The sequence below is a fragment of the Balaenoptera borealis genome (genome assembly GCF_965194805.1).
Source record: "Balaenoptera borealis genome assembly, chromosome: 8".
Taxonomy (NCBI): domain Eukaryota; kingdom Metazoa; phylum Chordata; class Mammalia; order Artiodactyla; family Balaenopteridae; genus Balaenoptera; species Balaenoptera borealis.
The window spans coordinates 122,473,539-122,492,130 of NC_138865.1; the positions used below are offsets into that span (position 1 = coordinate 122,473,539).

General features: G+C 52.7%; 1 protein-coding gene across 11 annotated transcripts in view; it reads left to right on the forward strand.

Annotated features, from left to right (window-relative positions):
* The window catches only part of EHMT1 (euchromatic histone lysine methyltransferase 1), a 152,562-nt gene that overhangs the window by 59,005 nt on the left and 74,965 nt on the right, over positions 1 to 18,592 (forward strand). For 8 of the 11 annotated variants that reach the window (XM_082403130.1, XM_082403137.1, XM_082403136.1 and 5 more), the window contains exon 2: positions 17,979 to 18,045. The exons of 1 other annotated variant lie outside the window; for it this stretch is intronic. In XM_082403130.1, the coding sequence (XP_082259256.1) occupies positions 17,979 to 18,045 (67 nt within the window). The remainder of the gene's footprint in view (positions 1 to 17,978; positions 18,046 to 18,592) is intronic. 2 more of the 11 variants (XM_082403133.1, XM_082403132.1) reach the window with 1 other exon arrangement.

An 18,592-nucleotide genomic window follows, 5' to 3' on the forward strand; every position in this document is an offset into this window, starting at 1 on the left:
GTATTACGTGGAGATGGTGCTATTGCAAATCCCTTGCAAGTCCCTCAGTGGGTCGTACGTGGGTGGTCTCTCACCAACCCTGTGCATCCCCCCAGTGACAATGCGGTAGATTCTTTTGTTCACATTGGTTAAGGGAGAAGTGGTTCTCTAACAGTATTTGTAGAATTCCATTTATATAATCTGTGTCAGTTATAGCTTTATGAGCATATTTGCACAGAAAAATGTTTGAGAGGTTATTATACACCAGTGTTAAAGTTGTTGGCTTATGGGTAGTTTTCACTTTTTAATTTTTCCCAATTAATTTCCTTTACTTAAAGAATAAAATTATACAATGATATATGAATTTTTCTTTTGAAAATCAAATCCTGTTCAGGCACGATCACTCGTTTGCCCCTCACACTCCAGCCCACATCTTCTGTCGTGATGAGTTGGATGTGGGTCCTTCCAGATCTTTCCCTGTGTTTTACAGAGAGGTGTTTGAACCCACCCACAATACAGTATTGTTCTGTATCTGTTTCCTTTTTTTTTGGACTGTAAAGCTGTTTTTCTTTTTCTTGTCAAATACTTTCACACGTAATAGAAAAGTTGGAAGTACAATACAAGAGATTCTTTTCATGAGCCGTTTGAGATAAAGTTGCTTCGTAGATGCCCCGTGGTTCCTAGATGTGGTGGTGTATGTTTCCTACAGATATTCCTCTACCATCAACATCAGGAAGGTAATAATATATGTCTCAACATATATTTGTATGAGGGTATGCATTTAGCACTATTAGGCTACATCCTATTTTTTCTTTTTTTACTACACAAAGTAGTATTTTCTGATTTTTGTTCTTGTAAATACATTACGTCTCTTCTTTAAAGGGGTCTTTTCTAGTAATTGGATTGGTTTTTTTAAAGAAGTTCATGATTGCATCTATAAGGGTAGGTTTGCCACCTCAATCTTTTTTTCTCTCTTTTTTAATGGTAAAACATACTTAAACATAAATTTTATCATTTTAACCATTTTCAGTGTGCTTTTTGGTGGCATTAAGTACATTCACAATGTTGTGCAACCATCATCACTGTTTCTAAAATATTTTCATCACCCCAAGAAGAAACTCTGTACCCATTAAGCAAAAATTTCCCTTTTTCCTTTTCTATCTTTATAAATTTACCTAAACTAGATGTTCTGTATCAGTAGAACTATATAATATTTGTCATTTTGTGTCTGGCTTACTTCACTTAGCACCATGTTTTCAAGGTTCACCCTTGTTGTAGCATTTGTCAGAACTTCATTCTTTTTTCTGGCTGAATGATATTTTGTGTTCATCTGTTGATGCACACCTTAGTTTTTTCCATCTTTTGACCATTTTGAATAGTGCTGCTCTGAGCATATTTGGACAGGAGTCTCAGGCATTCCTTGGGTGTGTACCAGGAGTGGAATTGTCAGGCCATCTGGGAATTCTGTGTTTAGAGTTTGGGGGTGACACCAACTCTTTTCCACAATAGCTGCATCATTTTGCATCCGGCCAGCCGTGTGAGGGTTTCAGTTTCTCCACGTGCTCACCAACATGTGTTCTGGCCCCTCTTCTTCATGAAAGCCCCCAGGCGGGTGCCCATGGCTCCCTTCGTGGGAATAGCGGTTGTGGCACCACCAGCCGCCCTGCCCTCTCCAGTTAGGACCATGTCCCTCTGCCTCCCGGACTCCGGGTGTTTGTGTCCTGACTCCTTCAGTGTGGGAGCTCTTAAAATTGTTTCTTTCCCTGAAATATAAATGAAGCACAGTTTACTAAAATTTCACAGGAAATTGGTGATTCTGTTGTGCAAAATAGGCAGAACTAATGAGAAGCTTGACTGGACTCTGGGAGAATTTGGAAATGGCATGAAATGAGAACTGTAAAAAACACCAGGCCGATCTCGCTCAAGGTGCCAAAATATTGTCAGGGGAGGGCCCTCTATTGGCATTTGTGAAGTGTACTTCTCCTGTGTTACCTTTGGATATTTCTAATGGCCTTTCATCACTATATGTTTTTTTTCTAATCAACTTAAAAATTTTTTTACTTTAGAAAGCAGTTCTTACAACAATAAAAAATGAGAAAACATTATTTTAGATGTGTCTGTTGCGTCTGGGAAAGAATCAGATGACCTTGTACATTCGCCTGGACTGTACCGTCTCCGTGTGTGTTAGAAACGGCTAGTGGGCTTCCCTGGTGGCGCAGTGGTTAAGAATCCGCCTGCCAATGCAGGGGACACGGGTTTGAGCCCTGGTCCGGGAAGATCCCACATGCCGCGGAGCAACTAAGCCCGGGAGCCACAACTACTGAGCCTGCGTGCCACAACTACTGAAGCCCGTGTGCCTAGAGCCCATGGTCCGCAACAAGAGAAGCCACCGCAATGAGAAGCCCCTGCGCACTGCACCGAAGATTAGCCCCCACTCGCCACAACTAGAGAAGCCCGCGCGCAGCAATGAAGACCCAATGCAGCCATAAGTAAAAAAAAAAAAAAGAAAAAGAAACGGCTAGTGATGCTCTCAGGCCCCACACGTGAGGCTGTGGGCACTTGGGGAGGAGCTGGCCTCAGAGGGAACGGATGTGTGCGGACAGGGCCAGGGTGGCTTTCAAAAGGGGTCGTGGGATGTGTAGGCTCCAGAACAGTCTGAAGTTTGAGAGTTGGGTGGGCTTGGCGGGGTGGAGTAGGGCCAGGCTGCGGCTCTGCCCTCCTTCAGGCTGTCCGTGCCTTCGAGAACGGGGCCGGCAGAGGTTGAAGGGAGGTTGGAGGAAGAGGTCGGTGGCGGAGGTCTGGTGGTGGCTGTTCATGTGGGGAGATGGAGTGCGTGGGCTGGCTGAGGCTCAGGGGCCAGGCTCCAGGCTGGACTTGCCTTTGGACGTTTGGATTTGGGGGTGACTGTCAAGAAGGAGTTTAGCGTGTGGCAGATGGTACAGATGTCTTCGTGATACACTTAGTACGTGTATTGAACAGTAAGACTAGCTGATGTCTGTTGGGCACTGATGTGTCACCAGTGGCTTCAAGCATTCTGCACTGTCCTCAGGTGAGAAAGCAGCGAGGCAGCGGGAGGTTTATGTGACCTGACCACACGGGTGGAGAAAGGAGGAGCTGGGACGGGATCACGCGATGACATGGCAGGTGGCAGGGCTCAGGTTCGCTGGTGCCTGGCGCTGGCACCCGCGAAGGGGTGGGGCGTGTACTGTTCTCTTTAGATACAGGTATCTTCTGTATCTTAGATCTAGTTTTCTACTGGAATTTTCTGAAGAATTTGTTTCCATCACATACAAAAGTAGACAGCTTGGGCCTGTGCGCTGATTGGTCTCTCAAAGTGCGTCATAGGTGTCATGAAACTTCCACCTCTACACTCTGACTGTGTATTTTTTTTTTTTTAAATATAGACATTTTTAACATAACTACATGTCATTTTCATACCTAACAAAATCTACAGTAATTCAGTATCATCCAGCCATTTTAAGATTTCCTTCCAGTTATGTCAGAATGTCACTTTACAGTTGATTAGTTCAAATCAGGGCCCAGCATAGCCTGCACTTTGCATGGTTGTTTTGTTTAAGTCCGAGAGCCGCAGCCGTCTCTTCCTTGGCTGTAGCTTTCCACTATCGGCTTGGTGAGGAAACTATGTCAGTGGTCTTGCAGAATGTCCCACTTTCTGGAATTCTATTAATGATTTTTTTAGGGCCAGTGTATTGATGAGCCATGCTGCCCACTTTGCTTTTTATATTGATAACCTAAGTGTGATAGATGACGTGATACTGAGTGATTTCCCCTGTGATAGCTTTATGTTGCCGAAACTTTGGTTGAAACTGAGTCAGTAAGGATCTGGAGTTGGGAGTGGACTGACTGACCCTGGTTTTTAGGGTGGCGCTCAGTGTGCTGAGTCCTTGTGGTGCAAGCGGGGCCTGAGCGAGGCACGCAGCTGACTGTGCCCTCTGCCAGCCAGGCGTTCTGACTTCTCACGGCGTCCAAGGGTTTCACCTTGATGTAGTCCGGGCTCCGTGGAGTACAGGAGCTGGGAGCTGGCCAGCCTTAAGCCCTGGGGGAGGGTCCTGAATGTCCACCGCATCCTGCTGGGCTCTGTGCCTGTGGGCACCCAGGCCCGCCACCCGGCCACGTGGCCCCGGGGCGCTGTCGTGTACAGTGGGAGCGGCAGCGTGGTGCTCCCCAGGGAAGGGTCCGAAAACCTGATTTTGTCAGCAAACCACATTGTGGCAACGGGACTATCCAAATTCATTAGAGACTGCCGTGTGAACTAGGAAATCAGCGTGTTTGTGGTGTGACTGTCCGCTGCGAGGGAAGTTATACTGAGGGTGAGTGCTGTGTGCCCCACTCCCTGGTTTGTGCCTTTGGGACAGAGGCCTGCTCCAGCCCAGCGCTTGCCGGCCACCTCGGGAGCTTGTGGCTCGTTCTCATTTTCCTCCACAGTCAGGTCCAGTTAGCGGGGTTCAATCCGTAGAAGCTTGGGGCGTGGGGTGCCGAGTGGCGAGGCCTGTGCTCTCTGGGGGGCGGGGGTGCTTCCACAGCACCTGGCGCATCTCTTGGTTTGCCACGTCTTCCCCGTAGATCGGCGTCCTGTGGGGAGACCTCGGCTGTGGGGCCCAGGCTGGGCTTGCCCTGACCCCAGCGGGGGGCGTCCCGGTGGCGGGGAGAGCGGAAGGAGGAGCGCGCCACCTGAGTTGCCTGCTGCTGCCGGGCACGGTGCCCTGGAACTCCGTGCCCAAGACAGCGGCGATCCTTGTCCCTCTCGGGGGCCAGCGATTCCAGTGGAGCTTAGAGGATGGCTCTTTTCTGGCCCAAGAGTCTGGGGTCTCAGCTGGAAGACTCAGCACTGGGGGTGGGTGCATCTGAAGGCTCTTCACTCACACGCACATTGGCACTCGGCTTCTCCTGTGGTCCGGGCTACTGCGTGACCTGACTTTAGATATCAGGGGGGAAATCACTTCAGCCGCATCTCAGGGTCCAGGCCCAGTGAGCGGCCAGGGCACACAGAGCCCACCTTTTGGGGGGAAATGTGAGCACCATCCAGTAGCAGGGCATGGAGGATGGGAGACATGTCGGTCTGGCCATCTTTGGAAGAATATCGTAGCTGAGGGAGTTCTAGGTCAAGGGAACAGCGAGGAGGTAGCGCCTTTGGTTTTCTTCTTTGCAGAGAGGCCAGTTAAGGGTTAAGTAACAGATGGAAAGGGAGTCTGTTCTGATATTTCAAAATCCCTTAAACGTAATGTATGGGGCCACTTTGGATATTAATTGTGTTTTCCAGATTTAGGAACTAACTCTCCTTTTTCTGCCAAGGGGAAAAACAAAAAGACAAAAGAGGGACAAGGAAATCTGTGAGATATTGAAAGGATTCATTCTTTTTCTCCCCACCCCTTTTGATAATTAGCTAGTGAAATTGGTATGTGGAAAATAGTTTAAAATTAGGGGGTGGGCGGGTTGCGCTCTACATCTCAGAAGTTTCTTGGACTGCAGACGCGTCCCATCTTTGAGAACCTGTTTGGTGCTTACAGCCCGGCGTTGGCATCCCTGTGGTTCTCAGGGAGGGGATGCCACCGCTGGTCCAGGCCTTGGGCAGAGAGGGGCAAATGGCAGGTCGGGTTTGGCATCTCCTGTTTTGGCTAGAACCAAAACCTCCCTCCTCGTGGGAGAGAAGGTCCCCTTTGTGTTCCCCATGCTGGGTGTTGTGCAGTGGTCTCCAGGGCGCAGGCCGAGGCAAGCCTGGTGGCCAGTGTGGAGGAGGGGCTTTCCTTTCAGTAGTCATCAGATGAGCTGAGCGAGCCACGCCTGCCACGATGATGAGTGTCGAGAGGGTTTCTCCTCCTTTCTCTTAATATCGTGCTGTTGTTGGGTCTCTTTATAGCTCAGGTAGATAAGCCCTGAAAGCTGACACCCCCTCCCCCAATCCAGCACACGCGCCGCACGGCCCGCTGGAGCCAGGATAGAAATGCTGGTGGCCAAGTTGGGAGGGCAGCAATTCCCTGGGGGCACTGACTGCATCCTTTCCCGCCTCCCCAGCACATGGAGCTGTTTTACATGGTTCTAGTCGAGTTCATCTCAAATTCTTTCCGAAATGGCTTTCGCTGCTTTTAAACTTAAAATGTGCGTGTAGCACTTAAAGATGAACCTTCTCAACCTTTGTCCTTGAGACAGGAGTTCTGTGCAAATGCAAGGGTGATGTGACGTGCGTGGATGCCAAGTGGCCTGGGCCTGCGGAGGCCGAGGAAACGGTCAGCTCTGGCTGGAGGCGGGGGCTCCAGTCCTGCAGCTTTCAGGCCTGAGGCCCGACCGCAGAGCTGGCCCCACAGCGAGTGCAAGGTCTGCAAGCCGCTGTGTCAGCTTTTGTGTTTTTCTGGAGCTGGCTCTCCTGCCCCACCCTCGGGGTTGGCCTGGCCCTGGGGGTGGTCCAGGGTCCCTAGCACACCATTTTGAAGATGAAGTATTTGGAGGCAGTTTTAACTTTTTGGTACTTTTGTGACTATAACCTTATTGTGGAGGTTAGCACTTCTGTGTAGGGAGAGTGTGTGGGAAGATGCTCACTTCCAAGGTAGCTCGTGGTTGGGTCTTCGAGCAGTCCCGCTGTGGGAGCCTGGAGAGGCCGGGGCCCTGTGCTCCCTCCCCTCAGAGGCCTTACCCCTCCCCGCTGAGCGGGTGGGGGTCTTACTCTCCGCTCCCGGGCAGGGCAGCAGACGCAAAGGGAGGTAGAAACCGAGCTCCCTGGTGATGGTCGTTGTCATGGTGGTTGTTACTGGTTTGTGGACGTGACCACATCATCTTTTTCTTTTCTTTTTTTTAATATTTATTTATTTATTTGGCTGCGCCGGGTCTAGTTGCAGCACAGGGGATCTTCGTTGCGGCACGCGGGATCTAGTTCCCTGACCAGGGATTGAACCCGGGCCCCCTGCACTGGGAGCGTGGAGTCGTAACCACTGGACCACCAGGGAAGTCCCTGTCTTCAACATCCAAATTGAGAAAGTTATTGAAATCTATCATTTGTCTATAGGCTTGTCCTTTTAATACACATTATCCAAAATATATCTAGCCCTTACTTACCTTTGAATTTTAGGAATCTTCTAAGGGGTAATGTCAGAGTTTCTATGATCATTCTCCCACCATCCGTCATTTATTTAACAAAAAAGAAAAAAGTCAGCAGTGTGGTAGAAATCGATGGGTGGGCACCTGGGAGGCAGAGCCGTGGGACCCTCTTGTGCGGGGAGTGAGGATCTGGGTCTGCCCAAGGCTGTCACCTGGGTGGGAAGGCCCCTCACCTCTCAGGTGAGCAGGTGCAGGTGCCAATGAGGAGGCTCATGGGTCTGACAGTTAAGTACAAAGGATTCCTTGTAATTTTCCTGGAGAATTAGTGGAGATTCCTCATAGAATCCTAACCTTAATGATCTGTGCTGTACGGTTGTCCCTTGGTATCTGTCGGGGATTGTTTCCAGGACCCCCTGCAGATACCAGAATCGTGGATGCTCAGGTCTCGTGTGTGAAATGACAGTGCTGTTGTTTGCATGTCATCTAAGCACATCTTCTGTATCCTTTAAATCACCTTCTGATTATTACTTATAATACCGAATGCAACGTAAATGCTGTGTAAACAGTTCTAAGTACAATGTAAATGTTATGTAAGTAGTTGCCGGTGCCTTGCAAACTGGCAAATTCAAGTTTTGCTCTTTGGCACTTTCTGGAGTTTTTTCCCGAATATACTTGATCTGCAGTTGGTTGAGTCTGCGGGGGTGGAACCCTCGACACAGGGGGCCAACTGTGTGTGTGTAACAAAAACTGTCTTTTTAAAAAGCATGTAGAAGCAGATGTTGTAAACTGAGGCTAACTGCATCACGACAGGTTGCACTTGGTGCTCATTCTTCTCACGTCCAGTGATGGCCAGTGGGGGCGGATGGGGGCCCTGGGCCTTGAGGAGGGGGATGCAGGCTACCCTGACGTCGCCTACAGATAGTGCTGTTGGAGCGGCAGGTGCTTCTTACGTGCTTGTTCTGTGGCTACACTTAGCGGGAGGGACACCAAATAAGTGGTGCTGCTGTGAGAACTGGTACAATTTGTTTTACTCGCTAAGAAAATCCGAGTGGGACTTAGCAGATGGACGTCTGCGTCCCCGTGATAGACACGCGGTCGCTGTCTCCTGTCCTGTGACGTCACTGCAATGAACGCAGCCACCTGCCAGTGTCACCTAAAGATGACTTTAGAATATGACTTCTCTGGTCTTTGCAGCTGGGTATGTCCCCCTCCCCCACTTTTTTGTTAAAAAGCAAACGACTGTACGCTTTTTCTTGGGAAATGCTCTCTGTAATGTCGCGCAGCCAGAATTGGTTGCCTGAGTGTACTTCAGCTGCTTCTCGCCTTCCATGGAGTTGGGGGGGTCTTTGCTGCACAGACGTGCTGTGTGGAATCTGAGACCGGTCTGTGTCGCTGGCACAGGTCCTGGCCGCTGCCCTGTGCGGAAGGGTGCCCTGTTGTCCCGCACGCACGTGGGGAGCAGGCAGGGTCCAGAGCAAGGCGAGGCAGGGCGGGTTCTTGGCGGGGCAGCTGCGGGGTGGTGGGACTCTGGTGTCTGAGCGGCCACAACCACACTGAGGGCTGTGTGATTGGAAGTTAACTTGAGGAGCGTTGACTGAAACAGGAAAAATACGCAACGTAGGAGCCGTGAGCTGAGTTTTATTCCGGATCTTACCGAGGACTGTAGCCTGGGAGACAGCGTCTCAGTAGCTCTGAGGGGCTGCTCTGAAGAGGTGGGGGAGCGGCCAGGATCTGTGTGGTCTGGGCCAGGGGGTGTGTGCAGCCAAGCACACATCTCGGTAGAAGGTAACTGCTAGTCACGGGGAAGGGGTATTTCCATTAATGATTTTAGCCCTTTTTTCCTGTGTATGGGAAAATGCAGGAATTTGGGTTCATTAAAATTCTTCTGAGATACCTACTCTAAGGGGCCTGTTTTTCCAAAGCACAGAGAGCCTCTCAGGGTGCGCTGTCCCTCAGCGCTGCAGTGGCTCAGACTTAACCCTTGTAGAACGGGTGGTGGGTGCGTTCTTTCTTTTACATAGGGATACCTGAAGACCCTAGCAAGACTTTTTTTTTTTTTTTCCCACCACCTTGAGATGTTTTTATTGAAATGCATATGGTATGGGTAACAAGCGACCTCCCTGTGGTCCAGGTGGGACCTCTTCCCCCAGAGATGGGTCAGGACAAGCACCCCAATGGGGCAGACAGTCTCCCAAGTGGTAAAAGGGAGCCAAGTTAGGGAAGGCCTCCCATGCCAAGGCATAAGAGATGGTGTGAGAGGAGGACTTCATAATTCCTTTGGTGTTTTTCCTCTGCATTTTATTTTCTTCTGTGTTCTATTCTCTTATGAAGAAATTGTTTGATTAATAATTCTTTTTCTTTTTAGATTTCACAGGGCAGAGAATATTGCCTTTTGAAATGTAAGCATTGCCATTTCAGAATTACAGAAGCCTAGGGTCCTTCTGTCCTTTGCTGATCCTCACAGACTCAGTGTAGGGTTGCCAAGTTCAGCTAATAAGAATACCAGATGTGGGACTTCCCTGGTGGTTCAGTGGTTAAGAATCTGCCTTCCAATGCAGGGGACACGGGTTCGATCCCTGGTTGGGGAACTAAGATCCTGCATGCCGCGGGGCAGCTAAGCCCGCTGCTCTAGAGCCCGTGCGCTGCAACTAAGACCTGACACAGCCAAATAAATAAATAAATAAATTTTTTTTTTAAAAAGAAAAGAAAACCAGAGCCTGATGCATATTAAAGTGGTGAAGAAAATTAAAAAAAAAAAAAAAAAAAAAAAAGAATACAGGATGCCCAGTTACATTTAAAGTTCAGATAAACATACTTATGCTAAAACACGGCTTGTCATTTATCCGAACTTCAGATGTCGCTGGACGTCCATGTCTTGGGCAGCTTGTTGCACTCACTGCCCTGTGTTGGCCTTACACATCCAGCACGGGGTCAGATTCTACCTCACCTCTGGGGATGTGTTTTTTCCCTTAGGGTTTGTGTATATCGAAATCTGCCAATTTGCATTTAAGGCAAAAACTTCACAAACTGGAAAGTTTTCTTTCTTTTTTTCTCCAGCCACATCAGCTCCTTAGACAGGATGTGAAAACTGATGCTCCAAAGGGTAGAGTTTGTTCTTCTGGGAGGGGTGGTCAGACCCAGCTCGCAGTGAGCGTGTGGCTGTCGCACTCCCCAAGGGGCGTGCTGCCGCTGCCGCTCGCTGGCCACTCTGGCCACCTCCTGGGCAGACTTCGTACCCCCGCCCCGGGGCCTTTCAGCTGGGTCTATCTGGGATTTTCTCAGAGGCGGTGAAGAAGTCGAATGAGGGTCTGGATAGGCTGGTGGAGGGACTCTTACCGTGAGCAGCTCTGGCGTCACGGGTCCCAGCTCCAGTTTTACTGTCAAAAACGGCAGGTCACCAAATGTGAGGACACGAGGAGGGCTAGGACCAGCTGGCAGGGCTGAGCCTTCAGGGCATTGATGGAGGGCAAGGCTGGAGGGGGACCGGCCTGTCCTCCAGTGGACAGATGGACTCGAGAACCTTGGCCACATGGTGCAGAGTCTGAGGGTTTTCTTATGGTTTCCGTTCTGTTTAAGGAATGTGGACACTCGAGGCAGGAGTGCTTTGTTTTTGCATATTTAAGAAGAGTTGAGTCTGACTTCCTTGGCAGTCCAGTGGTTAAGACTCCTTGGTTCCACTGCAGGGGGCTTGGGTTAGATCCCTGGTCCGGGAACTAAAACCCACATGCAATGTTGAGTTTAGGACTGTGAAGATTCCTGATTCTGTGAAGAGAGGGGTGTCCTTGGGTATAGCCCCACCCCTCAGGACCCCGCACCTCCCTTCAGTCTTTCCTCGCTGCTTTCACCCTGTAAATGTCATTTTATTTAGAAGTTTGTATGTAAAATGCTCTTTGACTGCAAGAAGCCCCAGAATCTCTGCAAATCCCAGGCTCTGAGAGGATTCCCTTTTTCAGTCTGGGTTTGGGAGTGTGATATGAAGTCTGCTCCTGAAATGTTCTGGAGTTGGGGCAGATGTGCTGAGGATAAAGAGGACAAAAAGCCTTGGAAGGAGCTGTTCTTCTGGAATTGTCGTGTCTCGGTGGTGCAGTGGACGAGAGTTGCATGGCGTGTGTGCCTTGTGTACACCTGGTGAGCACACATGGCCCCCGCTGGTTCCCGCTGCAAGCTGTGGATTCTTAGTCGTGCCCAAGTTTGTGGCATCTGAAAAACGGAAGGCCTGATGCTTACGGATGAGGTCACAGGTCCGGGTTCCTGGTGCCTTTGCGGGTGGGGTCTGACTCTGGGGATGTCTGTCTTCCAAGGAGGAGGTGAAGGAGGTGCAGGTCCTTCCTTCTTGGGACACATGGGTCTTGGGGTGGAGATGGGGCCCAGCCTTGCGGTTGAAGCCCTCGTGATTTGGGCGGTGGCCGTGGTACTCGAGCAGGGTGAGCAGGTTCGGCCCGTGCTGAAGGAGGGACGGAAAGTGGGGCAGGTCGTCTGGAGCGGGGGGGCCCACTCCTTCACCTCCTGTCTTCCTGAGGGTGGGGTGTTGGGGTCTCAGGCCACGGGGGCCATGGATCTCTGGGCTATGGGCAGGGCTGCCGGGGTGAGCTGCCAACACTGGGGCAGGGGCTGTGCCTTCAGAGAAGCCAGGTTGGGGAGGCCTGCGCCCTGACCAGTGACCTTGATCAGTGACGTGGCCTGGGGGAGAGTTTAGATGATTTTATTGGAAGTTCTTCCAGGAAAGAGACCAGGCTTTTGGGAAACAAGTTAGCCACTGGCGGACCTTCACCGGTGTTGATTCTGTTGTCTGTGTATGAGTGAGAGACTGGCCTTTGGGTTCTGTGCCTCTGCGGCCATGTTGACTTAATTAAGAAATTGAATTGCTGGCCGGTTATTCATGCACATTAACGTGTTTCACTCCCATACAACTAGGTAGATGGTCGTAAATGGAAAGGTCTTGATTTGAAGTCGAAAAATTACCTCAAAACTTTGTTTTAACCCATTGTTTTGATTTGCTTCGATCAGGGAGAAAGAATAACCTGCTAGGCTAGACAGGGTTGAGGTAAGTAGTAACGTTTCTTTATTGTGAGCTTTATGAATATGTGCTGCTCTTCCTTTTTATGCAAGAGAAATTGGCCACTGGCAGGGCCCATGTCTTAAATAAGGCACAGCAAGTGTTAGAGCAGAGCCCTAGGGCAGGTTTTGTCAGGTAGAGGCTTGTACAGAAGTTTCAGACCCAGGGAGTATTCCTTTTCTTTGATACTTGTTTTTCATATTCGTCTGATAAGCTAATGTGTCCCTCGTTTGGAGACTAAATAGCATCCCAGACTCCAGCACACTGTCCCCTGCCCTAGGTGTCAGCCGCTCGGGTGTGCCCCTCCTTGCCCACCCCTGCCTGTCCTCTGCCCTGCCTCCTCCCCCATGCCACCCCCTCCCCCGGCCCTCCTCTTCCACCCTGTGCCACCAGCAGCAGTCTCTTAGAGAAACGAGCGAGGAGGTGCTTGGGTTTTAAGTAGGAGACAGAAGTGAGGCAGAGATGGCGGTGCTGTTTCCGGGTCTCACGCTCACCCAGGGCCTGGCGTGTTGTGAGCACGTCAGCGGGTTCCTGAATGCACTCGGGTAGACGCAGAGCAAAATAGCGGCCCAGTCTGGCATTATTTGAAAGTGTGTTACATAATATTCTTAAAACAGACTTTTTTGGGGGAAAGGTCATGAACCTTAATTTTGTGGATGGACGTGTGGCTGGTGCTGTGACAGGAGGCAGCTGGTTTGCTGCTGTGTTCACGGGGTCCTGGGGGCTCTGCCCGCCCCGGCTTGTCTCCGGACACCTGCTGTGTCCATGGGGTCCCGGGGGCTGTGCCCGCCCAGCTTGTCTCCAGACACCCGTTGTCACCAGTCAGGGCCCGGGGCCCAGAGGTGTTGTCGGCGGGCCCGGTGTCCTTGCTGTGGGGCGGTGGCCCCAGAGCGAGGATGAATTCAGTCACTAAGCGTGTCGTTTGGTGCCACCCTCTTGATTCCTGCTAAGGTGCCGACAGCATTGCCCTTGTACCATCTGTGCAGACGTCAGTACTGCGAAACGGGTGAGTGGGATCCTGCTGGTGTTACGAAAACAGTCTTGATCTCTGGAAGGGTCTTGGGGACCCCAGAGAACTGTTTGAGGGGGTTGAAGGGTGTAGGCGGTTGGCAGTTGGGATGCAGCTGTGATGGGCTGGGAGAGGCAGTGAGGCCCGGCCACGTGGGGCTGAGGGTAAAGACGAGGCACAGCCCTGCCTGGCCCTGGATGGACGGTGGGAAATCAGGGGCCTGGGATCAGACATCCTGGCCCCACTGCCCCAACCCGATGGGGACAGGTCATGGCATCATTACTGAGAGATGTGGCCCGGACAGGTCCTGGGAGGTGACGCCTCAAGTCAGGTGCTGCCAGTGAGGTCAGGGGGCAGGCGGATGAGTTAAGATGAGTGAAGCAGGCCTGGGCAGGAGGGCGTTTTCTCCGGTCTAGACCCTAAGGGTCAGTACCTACATGCAGGAGTGAGTGGAATCTGACTTGGTGCTGGTCCCGGCTGTCCAGAGGCCAGCTCTGTGGGGAGCCCCCCGGAGCCTGTCCAGCACCCCGCCAGTGTCGCCACAGCTCCTCACTGTTCCAGGTTCTGGAAACCCAGATTTTGTGTGAACTCTCCTGCTTTTCAAATGTTGATAGTTGATGGAAGGTGGAGACAGCTGTGCCGTCTGGCCCCTGAGCCTGCTGCTCCTTTGGGGGTCCCCCCACCCCGCCTCTAGTGGTCTTTACGTCTTGGTTCTCCTGCTCTCTCCGGACCTGTATCCCACAGCCAGTGCCGGAACCCTTGCGTTTGCCCGCAGTCCTGGGCCCCCGGTGACACGGGGTGCAGGCGCAGCAGTTTGTGGAGCCCCCGGTGCACGCGTGTTCTGTGTCCTCACGCATCCTGGGCTGCGGGTCTGCTGGCTCCGCGTCAGGTGCCAGGTCCGTCGTCCTCACAGCAGCGCCTGGAACAAGTGGTCCCTGCCTTGCAGCTGCAGAAGCCAGGTGACCTCGGCAAAGTGCAAGGGGACAGAGGAGCTGGATAGGGCCCAGGTCCTCAGGTTCCAAGCCTGTGCTTCTGCGCCTCTGCCGTGGACCAGTTCCCCTCTGGGAAGTCCTTGCTGCTGCCTCTCTGTTCCCTGCAAGACGCCCTGTCGTCATTTCAGTTCTACCCTGTCTGCCCCGTGGCCGCACGGCGTGCTTCCAGTCTGAAGACTTTCCTAACTTTTCCTTTTTAAAACGCTTTAATTTGAAATAATTTCAAACATACAGAAAAGTTGCAAGATTAGTACAGTGGCTCCCATCTACCCTTCACCCAGACTCCACTTGTTATGTCCTTCACATGTGCACATGTGTGCACACACGCACACACATGCATCTTGTCTCCCCTGACCCGCACAGAGGTAAGTCCAGGCTCTTATTTACTACAAACAAGGACATTTCTCTGAATAACCATCAAGATAGCCGATGTTGACACAACCGTCTGGTCTGCAGTGCGTACAGGTGTCATGGTAATCACACTAGAACACGGTGCCCGGTCGCTGCGCATGCGGTTGTCACAGTAGCCCCTTCACAGCGCTTTCCCGCTCTGGACGGGGAGTTGAGGGGACTCCAGCTTCTCGGTCTTCCTTTTCCAAGGGCACATTGCGTTGCTTTCTGGAAACCTTGGTGGCAGGAAGGGTTAGGGTTAGGGTGCGTCCCATCAGGAGACCTGCCGCTTTGTCCGTGACCGTCCAGTGGGTGAGGCTACAGGTTTCTCCACGGAAGGTCACTGCTTTTCCCTTTGTACTTGAGGACAGTGTTGCGGCGAGATACTTTGAGATTCTGTAAGATCCCGTTTATTACGAAACTTCCTCCACGAGTTGTAATGGTGGCTTCAGCTCCCAGCCCTCTCTCTGCCTTCAGTTGTTGGCATCTAGGATAAGGAGCTTTCCCTGTTGGATTTGTTTGTTATCCATTCATTTATTTAATGCTGGTGTTAATTCGCTGGTTTACCATTCCTGTTCTGTCATTATTCATTTTGATGCTCCAAGTGTCGCAAACTCGGGAGTGGGCATCCCTTGGGTCTGTCCTGGTTCTTGGATGCGCCCTGCCAGCTTTGAGTGCTTCGTTCTCAGGCACAACCCGAGGTTCTAAGCTCCTCTTGTGCCCCCGCCCTGCCTGCAGTCGGTCCTCTCTGCCAGGAGCCTCAGTCTCTCTGTGGAGGTGGCACGTGGGAGCCGAGATTCTGTGCCGGTGCCGCCCAGGGGCCCTTGCGCTGCTCAGAGCTTCTGCTGTGCGCACTGCCGTTGGCTTGCGTCTTCTCTGGAGGTTTTCCTCCTCCTGTTGTGTCCCCATATCCCAAGCTCACTCTGGGGTTAGTTGAGGCTCTTCTTGCAAAGCAGAGACTGAGGTCACCCATCCACCTTTTACTGTCGGGATTGTCACAGCCCCTGCCTGCGGGAGAGCTGGCAGGGGTTTCAAGTGTCTGCCAGCAGTTCTGTTTGGTTCTGGTTTTGTTAGTGGTTTGGGCTACGTGTTCCACCTGTAATCCTTTCCTGGTTGATGTCGATTTTGTGGGTTGCTGGCCCTTTGGAAAAGGCAACGAAGACCATGTTCCCTCTTGCTAGGTGCACACAGGTTCAACTCACAGAGCATCTGGGTTCAGGAGATGTCGTCTTTCTTGCCCTGGTCGTGGGCCGAGCTCACCCGCAGCCTCAGTCTCTGGGCCTTTGGGCTTCCAGACGTGGCACTGGCAGTGCCCACAAGGAGCAGGGTGGCTGCAACACGTGTGGACTGTGCGTCTGGGCTGTTCCAGAGTGCCCCTCAGGCTTGCGCCACACCCAGTCCCCTAGGAAGACCCTGTTTTTCTCTGCCACACGCTTTCTCAGCCCCTTCCTCACGCCCGGCACTGCCGACAGGTTGGGGACAGGACAGGTTCCCCCCTTTGGACCCTGAGTGCTCATGCTGGCAGGGCAGACAGGCTGGTGGTGTGCCTGGTGGTGGTGGGACCAGTGGGGCCACAAGGCGAGGTCCAGGTGAGGCTGTCTGAGGAGGTGGAGCTTGGCCTGCTGAGGGGTGGCGGGATCCAGGGGCCAGAGGCTGGCATCAGGGTGTGGGAGGGGGTGCCAAGGGGAGCAGAGGCTGGGCTTTGCCATCCACGATGAAGGCTTGTTTCTCCTTGATGAGGAGGGATGTGTCAGGTCTGACTCCGTAAGAAAGTACTCCCCTTCTTCTGGGAGGAAGGCTCTGAGGCCTCAAGAGTTTCCCTTAGTGCCTGGCACCAAATTCCAGCTTCCTAACTGCGGAAGGGGCAGCAGGGAGTTGGCCAGTGCCAACAGAGCAGGACTGTTTAATCCAGGCCCGTAGATGGTATGAGCACAAGGCCATTGGGAGGGGTTGGAGAAGAGCCCCCAGCTGGCTACCCGTCACCGCTGCAGCCTTGCACCCCTGTTTATAACGTCACAGCACCCCACACTCTCGCTGAAGTTAATGTGTTTGTTTCTTATCCCCTGACTGGAACAGGGCTCTGAGGACTTTCCTGAAAAGGACCACACATGGCTTTGACCACAGAGGTCTCTGTCACATCTTGTCTGTTACTGTTCACAGGCCTCTGGGGATGTAAAAACCACTGTCAGCTGGCCCTGTGGCCTGGACCCTGCTGTCCACTGAGGCCTCCCCTTGGGCTGGCAGGTGCCTGGCACACGACAGGTGCTCAGGAACGGTGGCTGGCCTTCATCCACGTGGCCACGGACACGACTGAGCTCCTCAGCTCCTAGAACAAGGGACCCTGAGTGACCAGCTAGGAGCGGATGTCCACCCAGGTGCCATTGGCTGTGGTCTGGGGGCCAGGACCGGGTAGTGCCAGTGAGACCCTACCCCTGTGTGTGTGCATGGACACATGCCTCAAAAAACAAGTCCTCTTAGGTCCCCTGAGGAGTTCTCAGGGGCCCCAGGGATCCTCAGCTTACACTTTGAAAACCACTGGGTTTCAAACCACTGGTCAGGCCAGACGTGGAGCCCCGGGAAGGTAGGAGAGTGGAGCCTGGAAGTGGCCGGAGGGAGCTGGCCGTGCTCGTGCCCCTTCTTGGCCCGCAGGCCTGGGGTGGTGGAGTCAGCGGGTGGGGACTTCTGGAGGTGCCAAGGAAGGAGGGCGCCGTGGAGGTGGGGGTCCGGGTGGGGGTGGGCACTGCTCCAGGGAGCCGCCTGACCCCAGTGAAATTAGCAGCGGGAGCCAGGCTCAGGAGGAGTGTTCCGAACATATGTTGTGGTGTTTCTTGAAGAAAACATTCCAGAACGTTACGCAAGCGTTATGGGAGCTAGGCCCCTAGACTCTGGATGTCTAAGCGAGATGCCTAGAGGGTTTGCGTCAGCTGCTCCCCCTGTGGATGGGACGCCTGCAGAGACCCCGCTTAAGGGTGTGTTGTGTGTTTCTGTTCGTTCTCTAACCAGACTCTCACATTCCCGAAGGCAAGAAGTTTGTCTTAAAACCATTGCAAGAGGCATCGTGTAATTCATGTCTCTGTATGGTAGACTCAAATATTTAGTGGTTCAGGTTTTTATTGAATTTTCTTGATTTATTCATTTCTCTAACTTTTCTGTAGGTTGATGGACATTTGAAATACTTAGATGAATTGTTGTCAGCAGCAGAATGCACTTTGAAATAAATTGTAGCATTCCTATAATAGAGAAGACATTTGCAATTTTAGTTACGTAAGCCATGCGTTCTTATTATTAAAAGACTATCCCCCCAGTACAGTTGAAGTAGAGGTTTCTCGGGACTGTGGCTGACTGCTCGGCCTCCTCCCGAAGAGACCGTGTCAAGAGCATTTTCCACTGGCTTGCGGTGCCCTGTCCGTCCTGTCCTTGGTGGTTTAGTTTTGGTTTGGATGCGATGCCCACGGACAGGAGTCCTGCTGGCGGAGCCCGGCTGACGTTTATTTCTCTTTAGCAGGCGGTTCCGGCGAAGGGGGAGACCAAGCAGGACTGCGGCCTGGGAGCCGAGCTGCCGAGCGAAGGTAAGGGCGCCTGGGCCCCCTTGCCTGGCCACCCCTCCTCGGCCAGGCCTGCCGTGCGGCCTCCTCCTGTGGGGTCCCAGGCTCATGGTCCTCTGGGAGGGTGGAAGCCCTGTGCGTCCTGGTCCTCAGGGTGCCGTGGGGCCAGCAGGGGGGCGGCCGCACCAGGTCTTGGGGCGTGGAAGCTGCCGCGGAGGTGCCAGGAGGTGGAGGGAGGCTGGCGAGGGGCTGGTACATAGGGGAGCTTTTGGAGAGACGGGCCCGGAGTCGGGCTGGGAGGTGCTGGCTCTGGGACAGACCGTGACAGGTAAACCCCACTGTCCCACCCAAGCTGCCTGGGGGTGCCAGCCAGGCCCCTTTGGAGAGCAGCGTCCTGGCTGGATACCATGAGGTCGGCGCCTGGGAGCCTCAGATGCTGGTGTCCGCCCGGCCGTGTCTGCACGGGGCCTCCTGTGCGAACAGCAGGACCGTGCGGACGAGAAGCGTGTCTCAGTGTCGTCCTGCTGGTCGGTGGTGTGGCGCTGTCCCCACTGATGTGGGAGGAAACCCG